Here is a 27,016-nt window from a genome sequence, read left to right as displayed (position 1 = left end):
GTTCAGTCTGACATGGAAATGCCAGATGTCTTCCGCAGATTCCTCATGCTGTTCTACCCCAGCAGCTCAGACATTGCTCTGCAGGTTTTCGGCTTCCTCCAGACCCAAAGGAAGGCACTGTTTGTCTGGCTTTCAAGTAACATTTTCTGTGCTTTGTAGCAACCCAAGTACAACTTGAAAATGAATTACAAAAGTGATTTAAAAACTCTTGAAAAACCAAACACACACTTGCTGCCTGAAGCTTGGCTCTAAATAAGATACTGATTTCCAGGGAAGTAACAACACTTACAATTTTGGGGTATAATTATTTTTTACAACTCAACAAGGTCTGAATTATGGAATGCTGGAATTATAAATCAAGGCCTCATTATTCTGGCCTCCTGCAGCTCTGCTGGCCAAAAGACTGCACATTCCAGCTTCTTTGTTTGAAATAACATTAAATATAACCCAACCTTAGCATTCATCAAAACCAGAGAGGAACATGTTCGTTTAGATAGCTTCAGGTTGCTTATTTTGCATGCTTACTTTACCCACTAGAAATTACAGTGTTTATTATGTTATTAATGACAAAGCCAGTAAGGTGCAGCTTTAAACTTTCCTGTGGCTTATGACTATTAAATGAATGCAGCACTTTATACATTGTCATTTCACTTCCACTGTTTTTTTATTCCCCTGGAAAAGACATGTTCAATTAAATACTAAAACACTGTAATTACAATTTTACTTTAGGTCATGATGTTAACAATGAGTCTGTTTATGAAGTCATTTATTCTCTCATGAAATTATGTATTGCAGAATCAATATTCAGATTCCTCAATATGGCCTACTATAGAAATTACTTTAGAACTTAGTTTTACCTATATATGTCATATTCAAGGCATGTCATCCTTTCACATGTTTATGGTTATGCTGACAGAAATGTACATGTTACAGCCTTCTAGCACATAGCAAAAATAGCTTCTGAGGCACACAGACTATAAATACTATTAAAGATAAGTGTAGAATTTCCCTCGCCAAAGACACTTCAGCTGATTCAATATTTCATTTTGTCCCTGTACATCATTGTAAAACCCCCTGAATTTTTTACAGCTAATCATGTTGAATTCTTGTGCAAAGACAGGCCATCCCCTTGCTGTCTTAGTATGAATATAGTGGTGCAAATAGCTTTTATAGCTCAGGAGGCAGAGAAATCCTGAGCTCGGGGCACTTTCTTGTTGTGCAAAGGTAATTAATTACCAGACACTGTTTCATTAAGAAGTTGATATTGAACTGTTCATCCAATAATAGATATCAGTCTGTGTCTGTGTGCATGTCTGTACACACATGGCCACTACACCTTTCCCTGTTTCCTTATCACAACAACGTGGACTGGGAAGGGAAGAGTTCCTGCTCTCCTACTCACCCAAACACAGCTGTAACCACCTTACTCTAAATAGTGTCAGAGAAGAGCATTTCAGGCAAAATCTCATTTGACAGCTTCAATTTGTTTGTCAATTGAAGCTTGAGAAATCTCAGGAAAGAAAAATACTATTAGATTGGGGAAAAAAATAAATGTTTCTGAGAAGTGTCACAGAAATTTAAATTATTTTTTTTAAAACAATGGCAACATTTTGCTTAGAAAATTTCAAAAATGACTTCATCTTGGCTTCCCAAGATTTGAGGTTCCTGACAACTGGAATGCCTCCCTCTGAGCTCAGGAGCTGGACTTTATTGTAGTAGAGTTCCTGGAGGTCCTGAAATACTCAGTGCATGGACAATTGCCACATCTGGACTGGCCCAGTATTATGACTCATGGCAACTGCTGCGGGGAGACTTCAGGGCTACCTAGAAATCTTCAAGTCTGCTGTGTACCAGAAGTACTCTGATATGAATAATGCATGAAAAAAGGACCAGCTGGAGTAAAAATCAAAAGTCTTCTCATGGAAAAGCTCTTCAGCTACCCCATTTCTGATATTTCAACTCTGAATTTGTATTGAAGGGTTGGGAGAGTGCAGCAAGAGGAGAATGCAGCCTTAGGGAGATTGCTGCTTGCTGGGATGCTCTCCTTTAAAAGACTCAGAACTTATATTTTGGCATAATTTAACTACTAAAAATCTCTGACTTCTGGCATGCTTAAATGTGTTAATTCTGGTGACATGCTCAAACCATACCACATGCTAATGTGGATGCACTTTATCTATCTACGTGCCTCATTTATCTTATCTTGCATTCACTGCTTCTATTCTCTCTTGCATACATGCATGGTGCAACTGTATCTGTAATCAAAATAGCTATTTGCCCATGTTCCTGTGGCATTTGGGGAGGATCAGCTAATTCCCTGTTGGGAAATATTATTTGATCCAGTGATGCAAAGTAAATAAAAAGAAATGTGACATAGCAAAATCAAGCATGACTTTGAAAGAAATGGAATGATGATAATATATGTTCAATGAGCTTGCAAATGGCACCAAATGAAAGGGATACTCCCCTTAAGCCAACAGTGAGTCATACACGGACTGTTGGAAAAGGTTTTTGAACTGCTGTGAATGATCCACATAACTGATAAGAAGAGGGATTTTGCTCCCGGGACTCATTCAATTACCAGACAACAATTTCCTGAAGTAGCTTAGGAAATTCTATTCTTTGCATGACTTACACAGTTCAAAAATTCATCAAGGAGGGAAAGGTATCCAGGATCTACTTAGTAACTAGAAGTGCCAAGCTGCAAGCTGCTTGTTGGAAATAACAAAATTCCTTTCAGGAATTAGGGGAGCAGATAAACTGAAGAGAAGGCAATAGGAGATAAGAATGGATGGAAATAAACCTCAAGGAATGGCAATGCTATGCAAGAAGCCTCAGTTCAAAGACTTGTTATCATCAGTTATTTGTTTTACATTCTCTCTTAGAAGCCTCCATTACAAGTTTGAGCTGCCATTAAGCTTTTCAACACATGGTGAGAGCTTTGGCTTCACTTCTCTCTGGAGCAGATAAAACATGATGTTTATGCAGCCTCCTGGTCTGAAGTGCAATGATACTACTTTCTCCAAATACAGCTTTACACTGTCCCTGTGGGTAACTGTGTCTTTGACAAAAAGCTGAAATAAAAGCTGGGGCAAAGTGTGAGAAATAATAATGAAAAAGGAAGCATTTGATTTATTTTACTGGTTGGGGAACCAGTAACAGAGAGGTTAGTTGGCATTGCTGGAGATAATTGTCTAGAAGGTTTTGAAAACCCAGAATAAATGAAGGCATTGGATACTTCAGTTCCAGACCAATTAAAAAGGAGAGCAGTTGCGATCCTGAACTCCAACACTTAAATGAAATGTTTTGCAGAAGGAAATGTGATGACTAAACAGAAAGTTGGGGAATTTCAGCACTGCAGAACTTTTGGGAACAGGTATTTCAAGTTAAAAATGGAACAAGATCATTTATCAGCTTTCAAAGTGTAATACAAACAGCCTTCTACTAAGACTTCCCTTTAATCCAAGGAAGTCATGCCAGAGATTCACTTATGAGTATAAATGATGTTCCAAACCATACATTCTGCATGCTGTTGGAATATTTTATTTACAGAATAATAGAAGGAATATGTGAAAGTATCCTGAAAATTTTTACCCATTTGAATTGGAACTGAAGACAGAAGATTTTTGTGCAGGACTTTCAGGCCAAGAAAAAGTGACTTTACCTTTAAAATCCAATGGGACTTGTCTGTAAATGTCTGTAAGGCTCCTGTAGATAGTGTAATACACCAAATTTAGTTGTTCAGCTTATTGTCAGGCAACCAGTGAAGTCTGTTCATTTGGCTTACTCTGCCCGTTCAGGGCACAGTGGTTTTTATCTTGTTTCAGGACGGAACAATACTATTACTTATTCTAACTGCCGGTGCTGAATTCTGTGGTGTACTCAGCTTCTTTCATTACACTAAGTTTTGTGATCTGCAATTTTTGTAAAGCTTTGCTTCTGGCATGGTTTTAAGACAAAATACAGACCTAGAGAATGGGATGAACAAATCCTTCTTACATCAGACTTCCTTATCAGTCACTACAAACACTGACACAGGCAGTTGAGATTCAGGATTCCACAATACTTCTGGCAATAACTGGTTAGAAGAACAGGGATTGGTCTCCTTATTCACTCATTCTAGTATTTGAAAGTATCTGCAATATTATCTGCTACAGTGGATTCACTTCTCCTGAACTTTTGTCAAGGAAGATGAGGAGAGCTTTGATTTATTAGTTGGTAACTGCGTGGCACAGTGCATACGCCCACACCAGATGCCAGTGTTAGATTTGGACTGTGGGTGTTCCTTTCAGCCAATAGGTGGATGCAAATTTTTGAAAATAAGTTCTGGCATTCTCCTATAGCTAAGAACTGTACTATGCATAATGTATTGCACTTCAAAGGACTATTTTTACCCTGTAATAGAAGCTGCGGGCTATACACTTTATCAACATGCACAACAAACATGTTAGTATTACAAAAGGGAAGCCTAATTACAGATTTATATTCTGGCAAATATATATATACTCTTTAAACATCTTCATTAGTAATATCATTCCCTCAGTGCAGTTTTGTTACTTTGTGGTATGCTCTTTTTCTTGTTTTCAGCATTTATTTATGCAGAGATTAATTTTTAATTAATACATAAGGAATAATTCTAAGGACCTAATTTGGGAGGTGTGTCCATTTCCAATGAAGAGATGCAAACTGATTAATCTTAAAAATCTCAGCTATTTGGCCTGTACAAATATAATAAACCTCATTAAAAATGATTCTGTGCTAGAAAGCACGTGGCAATCCTGCAGATCACCTTTACCTGGGAATCTTCAAGCGCTTCTTGTTCTAATTATAATTTTCAGTGCTGAAGTTCTAAAAAATGAGGACTAGAACATGGACATCATATTTATAAAATGGGTAATGTATCCTTGAGCACCTTGATAAGGGCAGTTTAAGAGACTTTTCATTAAGGTTGTAGAGCTCACTGTAGCTGCGGAGCAGCCCCAAGCACTGACTTTCTCTACAGAGTAAGGTAAATCCAGAACCTACTTCAATTTAAAAGAACTCAGCTACTGTTATGCCTTATTTGTCACATCACAATGGGCATCAAGCTGCTGAAACAATGTCAGATAAAGTAATACCAAGCTAAACCTGAGAATGATTCTTTGCCTGCATCGGTTGGCTCATTGGGAAGAGACAGTTCCAGAGTCCAAATGCAAGAGAGGAGCAGCCAGACTGGTTTTTGTATAAACGGGCTAAGAAATATGAAAAGAAGACAATCTCTTCATTTCCTAAACTCATTAGTGTTACTTAGAGAGATTTTATTATGGGTGGTTAAGCCATCGAGTAAATAAAAGTTAATTATTATTTAGAGATGAATTTAATTAGTAGTTAGTCAGCTGACAGAAGTTCCTGCAGAAAAAGGTGCCTTACTATTGAGTATTTTGTATTGCTAACAATACATTTGTCTTATGAAACCACATGAGTCAGATACAGAACTGTTTACGCAGTAAAAATTAAAGCCATATGCATACAACTACATACAACTACTATGTTATAGGACATGTTAGGATAGCAGGTATGTGTGAGGCAAAACTGGGCAGCTCCCAGCCTCTAAATTTCAAATTTAATTCCATGTATTCTACTAGAGGGCTGTAAAACTCAAGCCGTGCCTTTGCACTTGTACTTTACTTCTTAATCAGTTTAAACTGTCCTTTCAAGCATTTATGAATGTGTGAACTAAAGACATGCATCTCTGATACTCAAGAGTGTACTTACTTAACATGTAATGGCTTTGAACTCACAAACATAAAGGGCACCAGTTCTATAGACTGTTATTTTTAAAGGTGTTTTTATTGAAGATGTGATTTTTATCCTTCAGCCATTTAGGGGTGTGTTCACTGAGGCCTTTCTTGTTTCTCTGTAGTAACTGCTACTGTGTTCATAAGCCTATTAGCTGACTGCAGTAGTAAATACACAGCTGTAAATCTATTCATGCCCTCCATGGCTGCAATTTGCTTGAACTCATGCAAAAGGTTGCATGGGGCTTACCCTGGTTTATCAAATGGCTTTTCCTTAATTTCAGTTAAATAATTTTCTTGATAGTTTAGGTACAGATTATGGTATGTCAAAGTAAACATCTTTGGCAGCAGCTGAAAACTGAAGAGTTTTATGTGCTTGTAGGTACTATGACCCTTTTCCAAGTCGCCTGTTTAGAGGAAAAGTGATTATGGCTTGAGATTAATGCTGTGCATTTATCCAAAGGGTCCTTGGAGATGCTACTGAATGTAACTATTAGTTATGGTTTATATGCAGAGTAAACCAAAAGAGTGACTTAGCCACCACTGAGCATGTTCTGCTCACTACTCAAAGGACTGCTCCCATGCCTGGTAAAGCTGGTAGCACACAGCAGGTACTGCAGCAGCTGAGCAGAACGTACTCAGCAGAAACACTGTCAAAAACCACTGTGGCTCCATTATTACCCAATATTGCTGTAGATGAGGAAGACTTGCTCAGTCCCTTGAAAGAAAATTTCAGATACACAGGCACTTCAGTTGTCCCACCAAAGATCTATGACATCAGAACTAATAATTCGTTAGTTTCTCAGAAGTCCAAATGGCACTTACAGGGCTATACAACAGAAAAGGGCCTCAAAAGTCAAAACAAGAAAGAAAACAAATGTGCAAGCCTGTTTCATCACCACTATTTACTTTGGGTAGTTGTAGACTGAGTGCTCACCTCAAGCATCCTGTGGCATTGTAGAAGATATCAGGGTCAGGTAAAACACTTGACTTTGGGTAATCTCGATCTGGCCAGCCAGAGTAAGGGATGAGAACAGTGTCGGTCAGCGTCTGCAGGGCTTCTCTCATCAACAGGTGCTTCAGCTGGTCATTGGAGGACAAATTCCACAACAAACCTGTAATATCCAAAATAAAATCAGACTGGCAAAAAGACTCCATTAGAGTTTGAAACATTTAATCTCAAAGTCCTTGAAGTTAAAGAGTGAAGGAGCCTGCCTGACACTCAATATGTTGAAGAAGGGCAGAAGGGGTTGATAAGTGTTCCCTAGCCCTGATCAGAGGAAGGGAAATGGGCCAAAAAGGGGGCCACAATTATCCATGTAATTAAAGTAAAATCTCTACATAGGTGGTCTAATGCCCAATCAAAAAGTGCAGTTTTCCATGGCTCTGCATTGCTCATCTACAGCAATCATCTTCTCCATTACCCAAGTAGCACAAGTTAAACACAGCTAACAACGCCAATGTCAGTGATCATCCTCCACAGTTTCAGGGAGGAATTCATCCATTCTGGATGCCTGGCAAGACTAGTTGCACTTCAAAGTACCAAGTAAAGGCCAATGAGTGGGAGAATAAACTTGCATGCAAAAGGGGGATTGATGGGAAGTACAGAGAGTGAATTTACAGGAAATCTGCTGGAAGAGAAGAGATGCCCATTATCTAGCTTCTGTAGCAATTAAAAGCAAAATTTCTTATAAGAGGGAAAGCTGTTAAACACTGGTTGGCTGTTACTGTGCAGATATTAGTCACTAAGCAAATCATTAAGTAAAGCTACAAAATTTTCTACTCACAATCTTAAAAAAAAATCTTAAATATAGTCTTGTATAACTTCCTAGGTTTGCTTATGTTCTATTCCAACAGGTGACAATTCTTTTTAAAGTACTCTTACCCTGGAAAACAATATGTATTTCTGCTTTTCACTACAAAGACATTCATTGTTTCCCCAGCTTGCTGCTCTAAGTTTCACAGACCTCCTCTTCTACACACTGGCAGAGTGTTAATGAATGTTCCCTTCATCAATTCACAACAAAACCCACTTCTTTAATAACTCCTTACACTTTAAATTTAATTTCAGGTATTGTGAGAAATAATAAAATCAAATCAAAAGCCAGCCAAAAGCAGCCCATTCCTTCTTTCAGGATCAGCTCTTCAACCTCTGAATTAGGGCATAAAAGGAAACTTGTACTTTCCTGTTAGAAAATAAGGCTTACATGAAAACAGACAAGCAGTCCAAAGAGCATTGATAAGGTAAGCAGGTTAAGACAAAATGACATTAATGCAAGGAAGGACACAAGAACAGAATATAATTTAAAAAAGAACAAATGCCTTTTTAACTACAGATGGATACCTACAATAGAATTGTTGGAACAGAATTTGAGATGTTGTTTATGCTGTAAAATTTCCAACAAAAATCCTACCTTTACCCACAGGCACTGTCTCCCTGGGCTGAGAAGGATTCTCTCAGTGGCATTCTGGGTGTGGATGAATTTGTTCACATTAGAAAATGTCTGTAGTAGTGGACTCTTTCCTTGCACCTATGTTATAATGTACTCATAGGAGCACAGTTTTTCCATAGATGGTTATTTAGAAAAATGGATGGGGTCTGCTTTTAAATTAATATTTCTTTTAATGACACTTCTGCCTGTGCTGCAATCATTCCTTCAGGAAAAATTTTCTTTCATTTTATATTGCTCCATGATAACAAGATCAAGAGGTTAGCCACTCCTTGGAGGCTCATCTGGCTTACCTTCAAAAGCTAGTATTTTTTGTTGCCTTTTTTTTTTTCCTGCCACAGGCATTTTACTTTCTGTTCCTCAATATGCTCTCCAAATACTATAAAATTCCATTCCTACTACTTCAGAGTAACTCCATTCCTTTCTCATGACATTTCTAAGTAGCTCATATGTCAAAGAAAGGACAAAGCCTACATTTCCTTTATTTGTATCAATGACTTCATGACAATTAAGTAATGTGATCTTGAGGAGGTCTCATTCCCCTTTGAAGAAGTCATTTAAGCACAGAAATTGCAGAGAAACTACACAGCTATTTTCTGCACAGGGGCGTTAGCTAAACTGGTCCAGAGCAGCTTTTGAACCACTGTCATAACCACACAGAAACTTTGGTGTGGGTGGTGGTTTGGTGCTTTTTTTGTGTTCTCCTGGGACACTCAGACTGTGAGGCAGGACACAGCACTTGCTGCAACCAGCATTTATCTCCACACACTTTGATTGCTTTCAGTCTTTTCATAGGACCATACCAGGCACACTGCATGTGCTCAGTCTGTGTTCCTCAGCCTATATCTTAAAGAAAATAGAGAAAAGTGTTCTTTGAGAACATATGATATAATATGGCTTAATGTTAGGGAAGCACTTGTCTGTATTATCACTGCCAGTACTAGTAACCCAGGGACCTTAAAGATAAGCTTCTAAGGCCAAGATTGACTTATCTCATGTGCACAAGTACTGTATTTCTGACAGGTAATGAAGTACAGCATGAAGAAACTCCTGTCTCTCAGAGTTTCAACTTTCCAACAAATTCCTTATCTTTGTATATTTTTCGTTCCACGCTTTGGTTCCACGCTTCCTACACACCAGCGGAAATAGAAATCTTCCCTTGCTGATCTTAGGCATCTTTATTAATGACCATTGCATGCTTTCGATCCTTGGCCAGGAGTCTTTTACCACAGTTCAATGTGGTATTATCAGGCACCAAGCTAATTTTACTAATGTCTTATGTGGAAAGACATTCAGCTAAAGCTCATATCCCTAATTTACAGTCAAAGTAGGAAAGTAACATGTATGATGTGGAAAGACAAAAGGACTTCTTGTGCTGACTGGGTGGAAGGCCAAATCTTAACTTTCAAATCATTAACCTTCTCCTGGAAGTGTTACAACACTGCAGAGAGATTGCATGCATAGCTGTGATATTCCACTAGTCCTGCTGGAAGTCAAAGGAAATGAAAGAGGAGAAACAAAACTTGTTGGTGAGCCGACAGACAGACAAGGAAACTGTCGTTCAGTAGAATTTAACCTTTTTGGTAGAAAGGCAATCAAAGGTTTGCATTATCCTTGGAAAAGATTTGTGTTGCAGCCCTTCACGGACTATGTGGGTCAATCTGACAAGACAGCAATTCCAGTAATTCCTAGATATCACTGAACATGCCAAGATCATCTAGAAGCACTAACCTAAGTTAGGATATATGTAACAGTGTCCGTCTCCTGTCTACAGCCCATTTCTTGCTAGCCCAGGAAAGAAAGTTAACATTCTCATAGAAATTCATTCATCCAGACTGTCCTTTGCCCTGTAGGCTCCTTGTATCTTCTTAGGGAGCTGGAAGCATTGTTCAAGTGATGGCAAAAAGTATGCCCTAGTGCTAAGGGACCTGGTGTACTTCCTCCTGATTGTACATTTGGTCTTGAACAAAGCAAGAAACACTTCTCTCAGCATATTTTTAAAGCCATCCTTGGAAACAGATAGTCATGAAACCATATCATAATATTTTGCTTTACACAAGCTATGTCATCCTGCTTGATCCTGCTTAAATATTTTCTCGGTGTCTTCTTTGTTTTGTAAGTAAACATTCATGTTCAATGACAGGAGTAATTGTAGAACAAAGATGCAACTTCATCCATTTCCACACTGGTGAAGGGGAAGACAGTAATACTCACAATATCTATCTGAGCTGTCCTGCAGAGTCAACAGTTTTGTCAGAAATGATGAAATTGCTAGCATGGAAGGAGCTTTGGCTTTCTGGCCATGCACCACCATTTTCACTGCTGGTTTGTAATAGCACAGAGAGATAACACAATAAGTTACTAAGTGACCGAATTCTGCAACTGATGAGCATGGAAAACTTTAAAGCATTTTAATGCTGCAGAGTTGTAGAACTGAGCCAAAAGAACCAACAATACAAAGCTTTGTTCTCCAGCTTAGGGAGCAGAGTATTTCAAACACTTAAAAGAATGCAGCATTACAGAAGGTCTGGACACGTCCTTGCTTCAAGGCAGGGCTGCTTGACACCTTCTGTATTTTTTCAAACACTTCTTCCTTAATTGCTTTGTTCTTGGTATCTTTAAAGATCACTTGAAATAAATCCCTATTCATTTATTCATAATGTCTTCCATTTATAAAATATAAGCCTGTTCTTCCTTTGCATGCTAACTAGAATGAACATGGGTCACAAGCAGTTGAATTCCAAGAGACACTATATGGTCACACAGGACTGCAGGGATGAGGCCGTGGGCACTTAACTGGCTGTTCCAAAATCAGCAAGGCAGCAACCATAGGTTTCTTTGAGAGGAATGCTGGGCTTTTCCTCCCACCATCCATTCTGCTACATTGAAGCACAACAAGAGGTGTAATATGGGGTTTCTGATCCAAAGGGCTCTTCCTTCAAATTTGCAACGGGCCCTACTAATTAACAGTTCTTCCTTGAGATCATTGGAAATAAAAGGATGAGAACATGAGCCCTGCAAAGACAGAATCCAAAATGTCAGTCACTCTATTGCTGGTGCTGTGTAATCTTTGCAAATGCCTGCCTGGGAGGAATTCTCTCCCCTGTACACAAAAGAGAAACATGCTGTTGCTGTGGCAGAGCTTTCTGCTTGTCACAGATCCAAGAAGACAGACTCGAGTGTAGATAGCTAGGAGTGAGAGAGCTGAGAGCAGAAATTTGGGGCTGTAGTTTGTGGGGAACACGACAACCACTTTCTACCCATGGCACCTGGCGGTTCTGCATGACTGTGATCAACAAGGAACTCCCAGTAGGTGCTGTCAGCAGAGAGTCAAAAAACGAAGGTTGAGCTGCTGCAGAAGTAGCAGGCAGTAGTTACAATTCCAGGCACCTCCAGGGAGCCTCACTTTATTTTCTAGAATATCTGGACTTTAAGCTTCCTGCAAGCAGATTCATGTAATTGTTGAAGAAGCTTTAAGAGGGGAAGTTGCAGTTCCTAATCTTTTCTTATTGACTGAAAGACCGGACTCGAATAAGGACCTTGGAATTTTACCCTAAGGGAATTGCTTAGAATAGGTGACAAAGTTGTTGTATTTAGTCACTAAATAGGCTTAAGTAAACAATCATGTACCTCTCCCGGAAAGCTTGTGCATTACTTAAAATACTTCATGCTTGATTGCACAGAAAACACTACCTGTGATTTGTTTCTTAGTTTCTACATCCCGGGTGTGTCGGAGTAGGCGGAGCAAGAGTGGGATCCCTCTCCGCTCTGACACTTCCAGTTTGTTGTCATTGTCCTCAAATACCAAGTTTCTCAGAGCACCACATGCTGCTCGCTGAATGTCCTCATTCTGAACCTCAAGAAGCTGTAAAAGTTTGGGGATACCACCAAGTGAGAAAACCTGTGAGAAAAACATAGCAGAGAACAGTTAGATCCTGTAAAAAACAAACTCCACTCTTCCCTGGCCCCTCCTCTTCTTTCATTTGCTCCTGTTTGAAAGACTTGAGGCACAAATCATTAATCATTTGCACATGACTGCTAACTTCTGGGCTTTCATATGACTAATAATTAAAATTAAGAGAGGCATCATATTTTGATAATGGATGTAAAAGAATTAAACTAAATCTCTTCCACCTTTGCTGTAGATTTGCACTCTCTGACAAGACATTTAATCACTCTGTATTTTAGCTTCTATGTTGGTGAAATGGGTATCTGAGATTTATTTCTGAACAAACTGTAAAATATGCCTGAAGAGCTAAATTCAGGGTTTTTTTTTCTCAGCAGGCAGCCTGACGGAGAGACAGTATTTTTTCTCTATTAATTTCTGTGCATGCATCAAATAAGTGACTGTGTCTCAAATAAGAGCACATTATCCTTAGTACTTCTTATCTGTAACATACTGAGAAAAAATAGCAAACTGGTAAACTTTAAAATGTAGATCATTAAACATTGTAAGCCAGCTATCTGCTGAACCACTCACATTTAACAAGTACTTTTCAGTGTCTAATTCTTTAGAAATGAGGTTTTGATCCCAAATTAAGACTTTAGAAGACATTATTTTACAACAGCTGTTTGGAGCAATAGTTTCCAAGTTCTCTATGTGGGGGCAAATGAGGAATCCCGTTAGAGCTGTGATGTGACATAAGCAAGCCCTGGCTCATTTAGGAATGAGTTTACTATGAAAAGTACCTGACATTCATGTACAATTGAGGATGGCTTCCTCCAGCATCTCAATATGCCATATGGTTTTGTGGACAAACTCACCCTTGTGTAGAATCAACAGCACATGAAAGACTTAGAAATCTGATACAACTGTTTAGAGCGGTTGAGAGTTTAATGATAAAAAGAATTCAATACAATTGGCAGGTGTTTGCAATACGAATAAATGGAATGTAACAAAGCCTTTTGCCCTTCATGTAGCAAACTACACAGCCTGCCAGTCTTTCCTCTGATTCAGCTGTACAAAGGCCACAGTTTCTTGCTACTGCACTGCTGACCTGATTCCCTTTGCAATCATTCAGCAATCATCTCAATGCTAGCAGACTGATATACAGAAATATGTATCTTGAGGGCAATGAGCACAGAGCATGCTGAAGGCACATCAACCTATTTTATTATAGTAGATCAGCCCTTTTGACACTGATAATGTAGTTGGCTGGGTTTTTTTTTTAAAAACCAAAACATTTATGCAGACTTTCTCTTGGTAATTTTACTTCATTTATAGCTCTCATAAAAGAAGTGGTGCTATTTTAACCTAATTTGCAAAAGCTATTGGTTGGTCCTCCCAAATTTTCATTGGTAGACAGAATTCACCAAAATACTATAAGACCACAAGTTCACAAGAAAGAGAGAAGCCATTAGACCCACAAACTATCAAGTACCAGGGAACAAAGCACCATAAGACAAAGGCTGAAAGGCTAAAAGGGGAACACAAAAAATGCCAATATGAACAACTCTGACAGGCACCAAACAGAAAAGATCAGCTAGGATATAAGGGGTAGACAGGAAAACAGAAGAAGACTTCAGGCTGACTGCTTAAATTAGAACACTTTTACTCATCCACTTGTTTTTCTGGGAAGCTGCCTGAGAGAGGACTGTGTAATAAACCCCCTTCAAACATTTAGTTCTGAAGTTCTGTCCTCGGTCTGAAATTAAGGACATTACTTGTGCTGGTGTTTTCTTCCAAAAAAGACTTTGACATGCTGCAAAGCAAGTTAAAAAGGACTGAGTGATGTTTGGCTGCCATTGAACTGGACTGCACATACATGAATATAGAGGTAAGGCCTAGATTACATGTGAATGATACTGAGCATATTGCAAACCATAGCAGGTGCAATACTGTTTTTCAATAACCTAAATAAACAATCACCTTACACATTAATGTACAGACCTGTTCAGCAAGAGAGACATATTTGTATTGAATAGTGAAATTTAAAGAAAAGGGAGACTATTTTTAATATGTGCTTTCAAAAATCTTATAAGAGACTTAAAAAATTTAGTTATTCTAAACAATGTATTACTACATTTGAGTGAGTCCTTAACATTTTGGCTGATGTATACACTGTATTAACACATTCATGCACTCCTATTGAACCCTGAAAATTGGGTAAATTTGTATGCTACTCCCAGAGTTTTCTTTTCTGGGGTATTTCTATACCAAGGGTGAAAGCATGCCAGTCAAAAATGAGAGACAGGAGCAATTATATTGACAAGAAGTTCAGACTACCATTTATAAAGGCTGAAAGAACTATGTTTTTGGCCTGAAAAAGAGCAAACTAAGTGAGTATACATTTTACAGCCTTAACACTTACGAAAAACCACTCAGACAGGGCAGAAACTAATCAACTCAATTTGCAAAAGTTAGACCAGAAATAACTGGTACAGGTAGTAAAACTCCCTGACTGCCTACAGCAGATGGTAGAACCCTAATCTGTGGGATAATTTAGAGCTTGGTCATAAACATCCGTAATTACAGGTAGTTTGGGTGAATTTTGACCTTACATTTCTATGTCTCCTATCACAAAATGCTAAAGCCCAAATTTTTGTCAGCATAGATCAGTCCCATTTCATGAATTTAAAAGAATCTGCAGCAAAAAGCATCAGTATATTTTAGAGAAAATATTTAACATTAGTATCCTACAATGTTTCTTGGAATGCATTTTTTCACTTCATGTTGATACAGTGCCATACAGTAGAGGAAGTTATTTTCTCTACCTGACTGTAACTAGGATAAAAAATAATTACTTACTTTTCTTCTGGCATCTGCTTTCTGGAAGCACTCATGCTGTATGAAAGTCACTGCAGCAAGAATTCTGGGTGTGGACTGTGTATTTTCACTCTTCAGTATGTTCACTGCACGCTCCAGTGTCATCTCCACTTCAGGGCTCCTTCAAAGTATAGACAGAGGAAAAAGAATGAGGCAAGACTGCAGAAAAATTATCTTTGTTGTAATACCAATTTTGTATTTTTCAAGTAACTTTAGATTTTCTCAGAATTTCTTTTTCTTTCCATTAGCAGAAAATATTATAAAAGCTTTAAGAGATACTAATATTCTGGGGAAGAGAAAAACATAAATGGAAGTGTGGCAATAATGAGGAGTTCTGGAGAAAGCAAGTCATGCTTCAAATTATAAGAACAAAATAGAAACATCAGCGGATGTCTTTATCAGTTTTCATTCTTTCATCATTGGATGAAGGACAGGATGTGGAAGGAAAGATGAAGGAATTGCATGAAGATCCACAGAAGGTTATAACCAAAGTAGAGTGCTATTAGTGATCATGAAGACACCTTGATGTTGTCCTCAGTAATGTGATATTTGCTTTTTTACATTTGTGTTCATGCCTTTCATCAGTTTCTTAGTTCCCAGACTACATATATGCAGGACTGCATATTTCAAACCATAGAAGTTGTTCTAGTTTGAAATAAATGGACAAAGCCTTTATTTCAAGTGGAACAGAATAAAAATAGCACTCATTAAACTGAGTATTTACACTGACTATGGTAGGATTAATAATGTGTGGCTATTTTCCTCCCAACTTCCAGCATGTTTGCTTAAATGATGATTGCGTTAGACAACCACATAAAAAAATGGAAAAAGTGGCTGCCAGACACATTTTTTTTCCCCAGTAACTGGAACATAAAACAATTCATGGCACATTCAGGTGCATTAGATCTGGGCCAGGTGGTTATGCTCCCCAGACTTTTTATTTACTTTTTGTTTCAAATATGTTCCACCTAGAGAAAAAAAAAAAAAAGGTGTGTGTGGGGAAGTGAAAAAGAACATGAGAGCTCTTTTTTAAACCAGACAGTTTTGTAGTATCAGATCCTTTGCTGCCTAGGAAGGAATGAGAGGGCAGTCTGCAAACCACAGGGACACAAGTTGTCATTGGCAATAAATCCCTACTTCAGAGCTACCAGAATCAGAACGATTTACTTGATAACCATCTCAGTAAATGAACCTAAAGTTAGAAATATTAACACCATTACCTTTTATGTTAAAATAAAATTATGTTAAAATAAAAATACCTGGGAAACAAATTGGCTTAATTGAAAAGTTAATTTTTTTTCCAGTTAACTGAGGAGGAATATTAAATAATAGACAATGTTCAGGAAAGTGAAATATAAGAAGTTTTGATACTGAGAAGAGAAACATTTCTAAACTGTGTGTTTGTTGACTGTACTAGGTGTCACTCAGTTCTTCAGCTCTGAGACTGGCTCCATAGTGGACCTGCAGGAGTGAAAGAGCCTAGAATTCCAGGCTTACCCAGAATGGGCTACAGGGGAGCAACACAAACAAACCAGGCAGAAATCAGGCAGATTTCTCACAGGGAACCTTGCTATAAATGCACTGAAATCCAGCTCTTTCCCCTGAAATATTTATGATGTACTCATAAGCTCTGAGACAAAAACAGATTTTACTGGATTTTTCCTGCAGGTACACTGTAAAACAACATCTGCTGCTCGGTTTTGCCAAGGCAAAAGACAATTAGTATGGCTGTATGAACAGTAAAGAAATGCAGAATTTTGATGCACCTGTTGCAAATGAAATTATACTCCCATACCCTGAGGTTTCCACCTGCCTTTGTATTTCTTTTTGGTATAAATCATTATTGCTTGGTATAAATCATGTTATTTCTTGTCCTCTCCTCTGAGTTAGTGTTTTGAGCAAATATGCTATATCTACAGGTGCTGAGCTTTGCAGAGGCTGCTGAGCTTTTTGGGCTGGAAGTCAGCCTGAAGAAGATGGAAGTTCTCTACCAACCTGCACCTCAAGAAGTCTTCCATCATCCTCACATCACCATAGGCAATTCAGAGCTTAAGTCAGTCCAGCAGTTCACCTATCTGGGAAGTATCGTTTCCTCAGACGGTAAGATTGACAAAGAGATAGACAACAGGCTAGCAAAGGCATACAGAGCCTTTGGAAAACTCCATAAAAGAGTCTGGTCCAATAAACACCTGAAGAAAAGTACAAAGATTAGTGTCTACAGAGCCATTGTACTGTCTACTCTTTTATATGGGTCTGAATCCCGGGTCATCTACCGCCACCACCTGCGGCTTCTCGAACGCTTCCATCAGCGCTGCCTCCGTTCAATCCTAAACATCCACTGGTCTGATCACGTGACCAATGTGTCTGTTCTTGAACAGGCAGGGGTCAGCAGTATTGAGGCCATGCTGATGAGAACGCAGCTGCGCTGGGCAGGGCACGTCTCCAGGATGGAGGATCACTGCCTTCCGAAGATTGTGCTCTATGGTGAACTCGCCACCGGCTGCCGCAAGAGAGGAGCCCCGAAGAAGAGATACAAGGACTCCCTGAAACAACACCTCAGCCTTGGCCATATTGACTGCCACCAATGGTCCACTCTGGCCTCCAATTGGGATTCATGGAGACACACCATTCACGACGCTGCTGCTTCCTTTGAGAATGCACGGAGAGTCAGTCTTGAGGAGAAAAGACAACGCAGAAAGAACCGTTCCTTGTCAATATCACCTAGGGAGACATTCTGCTGTGCCTTTTGTGACCGGACCTGCCTATCCCGTGTCGGTCTTTTTAGCCACCAGCACGCTTGCAGCAAGCGTGGGTAGTGCCCTTCTCAAATCTTCGTTCGCGAAGCCTAGCCATGATGATGATGACAGGTGCTGAGAATGCTTGTGCAGGAGAAAGATGAAATGAAGGGGACAGTGTGTTGAGGATGTTAATGGAGAAGAGAAATCAAAGTGAAATTAGACAGAACTTTGGTTGGTGCCCCAGTGCCCCGTGCTCTGGTCTGGCAATGCTTACAGCTCCCAGATTTTCGGAGTTTACTTCAGGCCAGATATTAAACAAAGTAGCTACTAAGCTACTCTAACTTGTAAATCAGATGAACTGATCAGAAACCTACTGAAAGATCTCAAAGAACAAGTGATGAAAAAAAGCCAGATCATATTTTTTCTTCTTACTCTCTGTAGTGAAGAGAAAAGCAGGCTTTTCAACCTTGGGTTTTAGTCACATTTCTTAAATCAACTAAGATTTTGTGACCATATTACGTGATCACATGTACAAATGCACACATGGGAATGTCTACCTGACTGAGAGTCACTGCAATAATTTTGGAGCCCTTTAACCAAATTCAGTCACCTTCTGTGAGCAACAGACATCTCCAATATATTAAATTGTGAGTCATTTCACTGACTAACAGCTGAGAAGAACTATAACCACGTGCCTTCCAAGGTGAAAATTCCTGCATGAGCTGAACCCTTGTGGGACAGTAGCAAACCTATGTGGAGACTTAACCTCAGGATGCCAAGGGTGTTCCAGAGTAGTTACGATCCATCAGCAGTGACTGCCAGGCTGAGATGAACACATGGAAAGCCAGAAACTACATTTCTAAGTGCTGGGGGTTGCAGGTCTGCATTGAGACTGACTGCAGCTCACTGCTCACTGGAGTTACCCCTTCATGGGTGAAATTCCTCCCTGCAGCAGGCAAAAATATTTCTCTCCTGTTGTACACTGCTATACCAGGATTGTTCATCATTGGATAAAAATAACATTCCCTAATGTTTTATCTGACAGCAATAAAGGATGCACTGACCCTCAATGGTATTCATAAAGCAGCAGCACCCTAACTTGACAAAATAGAATTTGATGCAATGATTCTATCCCACCCTCAAAATATTTACAGGCAAACTGTGTGGCTGATTGGCATGTCATGACACCAGACAGCCAGGCAATGGTTGTTAAAAAGAACAATGATTTGACAAGTTCTGACTTCACCTTAATTGCTAGAATATAACATTTCTGGGATATGCACATACATAATCATTTTGTGACAGCTCTCAGCACATTTCGGGGCCAGATTCTGCCAGCGGCTGTTTCTCAGACAGCTTCAGATTAAATCTCTTTCCTAAGCTCTTCATCAAGAGGACGCTTTTAACTGAATCACTTTACTAGAAGATATAGAGATAACATCTGTATACTCTGCTTTGCTATCATAGCATGAGCTAATTTTTTTACAGAAAGTTTGAAAATACTTTTATATAAATTCTAAATGCTGTACAAAGTTAGTCCACTACTTCTCTTTAACCATGCAGAACTATTTTACATTTTCTTAATTCACCTTGGAAAGGCCTAAATTGTGATCTGCATAAAAAAGTATAAATTTCAGGAAAAATCAAATTACTCTGAAGAAAGCCATATTTTTTTTTCCCTTTACATTACTAAGGGAGCAACAGGTAAGGAAGCAGTATGTCAGATAATGCAGCCTTAAAATCAAACCGAATGGGAAATGACTAGAAATCTGAAAGTGTCTACAAACTTCTTTAACTGACAAACCTTGTAAGAAGAAACTACCGCACTACTGGTGGGATGATGGACTTCAGTGAAATACCTCTGACTAGACAGTGGTGCATATTCCGCAGCAAAATATTGTTTGGTGTGGTTTAAGTAGTTAATTCTACATTAAATTGTGTGGTATTTAGATATGGATGAACCAGAACGTACTACAAACTAAACAGGACTTCTGCTTCCAGTCCTTTTAGTGGTGAGACTCACAAGAGGATTTATTAAACGTGTAATACAGGTGTTGAAAACAATAAGAATGTATATGGATATCATACACATTATTACAGAAATGTGTAACAAATAGTGAGTTCAGTCAACTAAAATGGCTACAGTTTGTTCCCTGTAATTTAAGAATGGTGCAAAAATGCTGAAAGTGGTGCAGAATTTGAACTCACATGGTGCTTTCTACCAGCCTCTTTACTAATATTAGCTATTATATTTTACCGAGACTTTTTAATACTTTGGGTAAAGTACCCCTTACTCCCCCCAAAACCTAGCTATGAAACTAAAGTAGAATCTAGGATATTTGAAAAACTATGCAACATAAGTAAAAGGAAATTAAATAGAAGTACTGAGATAAACAACATCTGCAAACAACTGCAAAGGGAACTTTAGAAGATTTCACAGCACTTTCAATTGTTTTCCTCTGCAATTTCCAGCAAAACTGAACCTAAAAACTGACACTTAAGGAATTATGTTGTCAAAAAGATTTCCAATAGGTCACAAATCTTCCAGCTGAGTTCAACATGGTCTCAATCAAGCCACTTGCACAATGACTGAAGACAGATTTTTGCATCTGCAGGTACAAAAAATACTTTGGTTGATGTTTGTACAGGCAGACAACTAGACTCCAGTGTCTGCACCTGCAAAAGAAAAACCAAAATTGCTCCTACATATAATTAAAGATAAAAAGTGCTGGTGGTTGATTAAAAATGCATTCAAAAACATGCCAAAAGTTAAGTAAATTATTGTCAATGGGATACATGCCTGTTTGCAAATTGTCTTACTGAGAAATGAAGTCCTTCCAGGTACCTATTTTCAACATTACTACTCTCAAATCTTTAGCTATTGTGAGCTCCCAGCTGTTTTTTTCTGAACTTACTTGCTGTAAAGACTGAATACCTGAGTCACATAATTAATATCAGATCTCTTAATTACTGCATTACCCAGCAGTGAAAATTTCAATCCAGACCAAAAGTGGGCATAATACCACCTATGTTTGTAAATCTTATCATAACACACAACATACAGCTGACAACAGAAAATACCTCATCAGTGATAACAGATGATGCCTCACCTCACACAGCAACAAATGTAGAAAAAGAAGAAAGGAAATCTTCAGAAAAATGAGCTTAATCACTACACAGTTATGGGAAAAGAGCCATTTCTTAATAACACTGTTGTAAATTACACTATGATTAACTTAAATAAGAAATTTTAGGATCATGTTAGGATTATGAAACAGCAATAGAAACCAGAATGAACAATGCAAGTAACCATCTCCTGCATACCAAGTGGATTTTCTGTCAATTGAACCTTAACAGCTCTGGAAACATTCAGTATTATCCTAAAATGAAAAAAAAAAATCACTCCTGAGGAGAATATCAGAACTGATAAAATTTCTTTTTTTTTGAAAATGGAACTGATTTTATACATTTTGAAATCTTCTTTGGAAGGCAATTTTGGTGGGAACAGGGGGAGTAATTTTGAGGAAAAAAATAATTCCAATATTTTAAACAATTTTCCTGGTCTGAGGGCACATTTGAGACTTTCTGACATGAAGCTAACAGGGCTTTAAATCAAGATAGTACCCTCAGAGCTTGTAGGATTTCATGGTAGTGAGATGCTCTGGGTTATTGTTCTAGGGGTGGATGGTGCCACATTGCTAAGAGACAATTCTGCCTGTGTTTAACTGAAGTTCATAAAAACTAAAAAGTATCCTTAAAACCATGAAGGATTTTTATCTGGAAATTGTAACCCTGCCAAAAGCTCCTTCACAGGTAGATTTCTGACCTATTCTTGTGAGAACCAGTGCTGATATCATCTGATCTTTTATGAGCAAAAAATCTGCCAATACAATATTGTGTATTGTGACTTAGGTTGTAAATTACTCAGTGACTACTTAGAGTATTATAAAATTGATTAACTCTTGGCAAAAGGGAGTCCCAAACCTAAGCAGGAGGTGTGGATCCTGCAGTATGTACATACATACACACACACATTTTTGATACCTTTCCTCTGTTGCACTGGAAGTGCATTTTTAAAAGCAAATCTTTCTGTGTCCTCTGCACTTATATTTCAGACACTCTGTTAGCTGCTGAACCATAAGCTGTCAGCTTACTTTCTCTTTTCAAGCAAACATGTTCCCTTTCACTGTGACATCCCAAAATGAAAGCAGGTCCTGCACGGTGCTTACCCTGCCTGAGATCCATTGATGGTGACTTGTTCACTCTGCAGGTAACCATTTCTCCCTGCTGCCGCCACAGCAGCTGTCAATGGTATCCTCTTCCCATCCGTTTCTGCAGCGACACTGGTTATTGAAGCTGGCTGGGAAACTTGTCTCCTGGTCTGTGTGTTTCTGAAAGAGGTTTGGTAGAAGCTGGACCTTACAGATTGTCTGTTCTGATACCCCAGATGAGAAGCAGTAGGTGATCTCACTTGTCCCATTGCGCTGCCTGAGATCAGGTAGTTCTCTTTCTCCAAAAGGTTGGTCATACTGCGACTGTTGCCTGCTTGATGGTACAGAGGTACGGTGGGGCTAGGGTAGACCCCATCCAGGACAGCTCCATTAGCAGCCGCCATGCGGGAGTGTCTCTTGAAAGAGCGTCCCCTGTTCACTGAATCGTGAAGAGTGTAACCAACAATCTCAGACCGAGCGTATCTCGGTGGGACAGTCCCACTTGATCTCCCGATATCTCCATGCCTCATAGAGAATCCCGGAGAAATCACTTCATCATAGTGAAAATCACTGGATACATATGCCAGTCTTTCTGGACTTCGCTGGGGTGAAACCTCTAGTCTCTTCAGAGGTTGCCTTTGAGCTCTCTCTTCCATTGTCCTGTAAGTAATCCTTGTCCCCCAGCCATTTGTATAAGAGGGTGGTGAGGCAACCTGCTCATGGGTGCACAAAAGAACAGGAGTCACAGTAAGATCACAGCACTTAGGATTAATAGCAAAGAAGTCAAAGCAAAAAAGTAAAGATAAAAATTTGACTCTCTGCTTTCAGAATAGAAAACAAAATGTGAACATCACCAAAGCTGTGTATTAAATGGGATTCTGCCATACCTCTTTTACCTGCCTCATGAAGGCAGGAAGGAGTACAATCTAAAGCATTTAATCTTCAGTCATGAACTCAAAATAGTTGCATAAGTTAATTACGCCTGGTAGTGAACCATTTGTTTATTAATGGAGTTTTTTCAGTTTGAAACTCCTTGGGGATTAGCACCAACATCTGCTACTTAAACTAAATTCAAGGCTGTCCAACTGACAGAAGAAAATTAATCAGTCAGATATAAAAATATTATATTAAATATTATATTAAATATTATATTAAAGTCTCTGCATATTGATATTAACCTTATTAATATAATGTTATTTCATGTTCCTGTTCTCTTAGTGGTAGAATCCAGTAAAAAGAGATAGTCCCTTCCCTGTTAGTCTAACCTCTTAGAAATTAAGGAGATTGTATAACATTTCAAGAAAACCAAAATGACCACTTCACCATCTCAATGAGTTTCCCAATTCTACAGTTGTAATTTTAGATTATTTTTCTTTTCCTGTACATAATGGGCATAGACTGTAACGGATAATCATCTTACTTTAAAATTTTTTCTTTCCCACTTCCTTCAACCTTTCTTTGTAGGATGTATCATGAAGACTCTTACTGTTTAGGTGCCATTTGGGACCTCTCCAAATTGTCTACCTTTTTCTTGTGCTCTATATTGGACACTACAGTCTATTCAAAACCTTCCAGAATTAAATGAACTTGCAACACTATCTGGCCTTGAAATTGAGGAGTCGTGGACCAATTTTTTTAAAAAATCAGTAAGCATAGGGACATACAGCCATCAATCAAAGACATTTCTATGTTGTATTAAAGTTTTGTAATATTAAAGGAATTTTTTAAGGTAAATTGAGGAGTTTAGGCAAGCTATTAATTGAAGGAACAGTGCTTAGCAGGTAGGTGCCAGACAGAAATCCCCTGATTTCACTGATGAGGAGATCCTGAGGGTGATAATTGACTCACAAAAGGGGTAAAGGTTACAGAAACTAGCAGGCTGAGGCAAAGATCATTGGCTGTATCTGTTTATTCTATAGATGTTTTGCAAGGCTATCTTTATCTTTTGTTTGGTGATAGGGAGATGAATACTTTTATGAAATACTAGACCTTGTGGCTTTTCCCAGCTTTCCTGCAGTCTCTCTCTTCCTCCACCCCTGCCCCCCACCCTCCCACCCCAGGAAAACTGTATTATTTGCTTGTGATTCCTATGCGACCTCCACTTTTCCTCTTGTTGCTCTCTTATAGAAGGAATAAATTATCATCAAATATTATGGACTTGAGGGTAGGTGAGAATAGCAGATAGGAGGACAGAGAAAGAAAGTTGTTTAAGTAAATTGTTCTAACTCTCTCCATACAGAACCAGAGCTGCTTCACTGACTGTTCAGAAGCTGGGCTATTTCTTTTAATGACAATAAACTACTCTTGAGTAATCTAAAATTAAGAAAGTATTGCCCTCTCCATAAAGAGTTATTTATTAAATAAATATTTCTGTTTTCCAGCTGAATTGCTTTCAGTTGACTAATGTTGATCATGCAGCAGCGTTTCTATTGAGCTGTGTTGATCTCCCAGGCACATGGTTGCTCCCTTGAATAGGTTCATACCAGTTATGAGCTGTGTCACAAACCCTGAAGAAAACCAATTATTTACCTTAGCATTCAGGGCAGGAAAAGGTGGTGAAAATAACAAGAGAATTTATGATTAAATGGTTTAGAAACACCATTGTATTGCAAGGACTGTACTGCTGAAATTCTTGTAATGCTATTTTAATAAGGGACACTTTCCCTGTCTCTCTGAAACTAAAACAATCTGTTTTGCTTTGGTTTTGGATGCTTAATTCTTTTTAAATGGGAAGCATGGCTCTGGCTGCTCTGAGTTACTGATGTGCTGATTGACCTGCTCCCTGGTGGGATGGATAAAGACCTGACTTGTCCCAGCCTTTCCCTTAGTGGAGTGTTAAAATGATTTTTCAATTTCTACCCTGATGCCAATTCTCACAAAACCAACAGGGGTGCAAGCAGCCTGTCTGTGCAATGAGTTTAATTTAGCCACTGAGCTCTGAAGTCAGTGGAATGGGGTAAAACATTAAGAGATTTTGGTTGTAATAACTTCAGTTTCTAGAAATCAGGCTTTACAAAGAAGACAAATGAGCAAACAAACCTTGTAACACCATCTAAATGCTATTATTTGTAGTAAAAAAATGAATAAACTATGCATGTGGTATTACACATTTCTATTCATCATCTTCCTCACCTGGTTTGACTGGTAATGTGAGAAACCATATGAAGTTCTTGGTGCAAAATCATTTTCAGTAATCCCCATGTTATAGACACGCTCTGGTACACTGGATGCACGGTGCAAGGTGCCTGTAACCAAAGACTAATATTAGTAAGATTTTAACAAACATAATATTGTTACAGAGGATGATATGCAGTAATAGGGAAATGTAGCAGGCTGCATGGCTATTAATATATTTAAGCTGAACATTGAACAGGGAAATAATGGAAAGGTGCTTCCATTTGGTGTATCACACTCAAAACATGGCTAAACAAAGCTTCCTGAGGATACAAGCCTTTTTTATCAGTTCCCTATATATTTTACTTAAGAGTTAATTTTAACTTTTAGAAGTCTGGTCACTCATGCAGCTATGAAAAATATCCCAGATCATGACAGCTAATGAAGTGCTGATAAATGGTATCAGTGAATAGCTACTAAGAACACTTATTTTCAACTGTAACCACTTTGAATATATATTCAAATATATATATATGCAGGATTTACATTAGAGGCTGACTATAACATGCAAAGTACACAGGAAATTAAAATGTTGCAGCTGTAGATTAGAGCTGAGAAACATGGGTTGATGTGCATATCTCTGTTCCTGTGCACCCTAAGGATGCATTTTCACAATGTACCATTGTAAACAAACAGCATACACTGAGTATAGACTTTATTTCACAGTTGTCTCCCTCAACTGCTGATGTTTCCTTCTCCCTTTAGTGCTAGTTTATTGACAATATATTAGAGGAAATAATGATAATAGGACTAATCTTAGTGCTTCATCCAAAGAGCATGAAGAGTCCATGAACAAATTCTATGGCTTATGGAAGCACATGGCATATGATGCTGTAAAGTCAGGTTGTTGAAAGATGCTTCAAATCTGCTCCTGAAAGGTTCACCAAGCCTACAAACAATGTAGAAGATCCACAGGGTATCTGCTCTGATCCCTTTTTCCCATGACCCAGCTTTGAAAACAGAGCATCCAAGTGTGCTTCTTTCTTTCATTAAAACTGCAAACAAACCCACCAAAACCTTCAGGCTGTTTCTTTTTTCACTTACAATGCATTTTCAAGGAACAAGTGCTCCTATTAATGAAAACTTTTAAAGCAACAGGTACTGCTGAAATAATTACTCATGAGATTTCTGTGCTACTATGAGACTCTGCATATAGAAATATAATTAGTACATTTAAAAGGGATGAAACAGAAGTTGAAAGATCATCATAAATAGGGCCAGTGTGGGCTACAGAAGTTTAGGCTGAACAGATATTAGTGGTCAATAAAGAAGTAAACTGGCCATCAATTTCCAAAATAGCAGATACTAGCTGAGATACTACAGAAAAGAAATTTAAAGAATGAATCATTAACTTGGCCAAACAGCTGAAGTCTTTGCTTCTAAAAATAGTAGGAGACTTATGACCATGGGAATTCAGGTGCCAAAAACATACCAGCAAGTGACTTTTGGGATGTTTGAAAGCTCCTGGTGTATGTATGCCAGAGCTCAGGCTTTCTGGGTGTGCAGTTAGATTTTGGGCTTCATTAGGTGCACAACCCCAGGAAGTTCAGTACACCTGTGAATTTTATCCTTAGTGCCTGCAGTTTGTAAAGGACTCAATGAGGATGAAAATAAACTCAGAGAACCAGAATAATTTATGAATGATTCTCCCTAGCATGCAACCTACCTGGGCAAATCCAAATTTGTGTATCCTATAATATACTATAATACAATACAAAATAATGGCAGACTGAAATAATCTGAGGCCTAATTCAATCATTCTTTGCAGTTACTTTGCTTATTTAATCATAGTTTCCAATTTTTTTCATTTTGGCCACATGAGGCAGATTTAAACATGTATTAGGTGATTTGTTAAGACACATTCACAGTAAATTTGCGTCATGAGAGTGGAATGATGAAG

At 38.5% G+C, this 27,016-nt stretch overlaps 1 protein-coding gene across 1 annotated transcript in view; it reads right to left on the bottom strand.

Moving 5' to 3' along the window:
• PKP2 (plakophilin 2) overlaps positions 1-27,016 on the bottom strand; it is a 44,446-nt gene that overhangs the window by 11,613 nt on the left and 5,817 nt on the right. The window contains exons 2-6 of the mRNA XM_071551166.1: positions 25,075-25,187; positions 21,961-22,655; positions 14,976-15,114; positions 11,921-12,128; positions 6,715-6,892 (exon numbers count right to left, since the gene is read on the bottom strand). Of these exons, the coding sequence (XP_071407267.1) occupies positions 6,715-6,892; positions 11,921-12,128; positions 14,976-15,114; positions 21,961-22,655; positions 25,075-25,187 (1,333 nt within the window). The remainder of the gene's footprint in view (positions 1-6,714; positions 6,893-11,920; positions 12,129-14,975; positions 15,115-21,960; positions 22,656-25,074; positions 25,188-27,016) is intronic.

The sequence above is a fragment of the Pithys albifrons genome, chromosome 3 (assembly GCF_047495875.1).
Source record: "Pithys albifrons albifrons isolate INPA30051 chromosome 3, PitAlb_v1, whole genome shotgun sequence".
In the NCBI taxonomy this organism is placed as follows: domain Eukaryota; kingdom Metazoa; phylum Chordata; class Aves; order Passeriformes; family Thamnophilidae; genus Pithys; species Pithys albifrons.
This window is presented reverse-complemented; position numbering and strand designations above follow the sequence as displayed.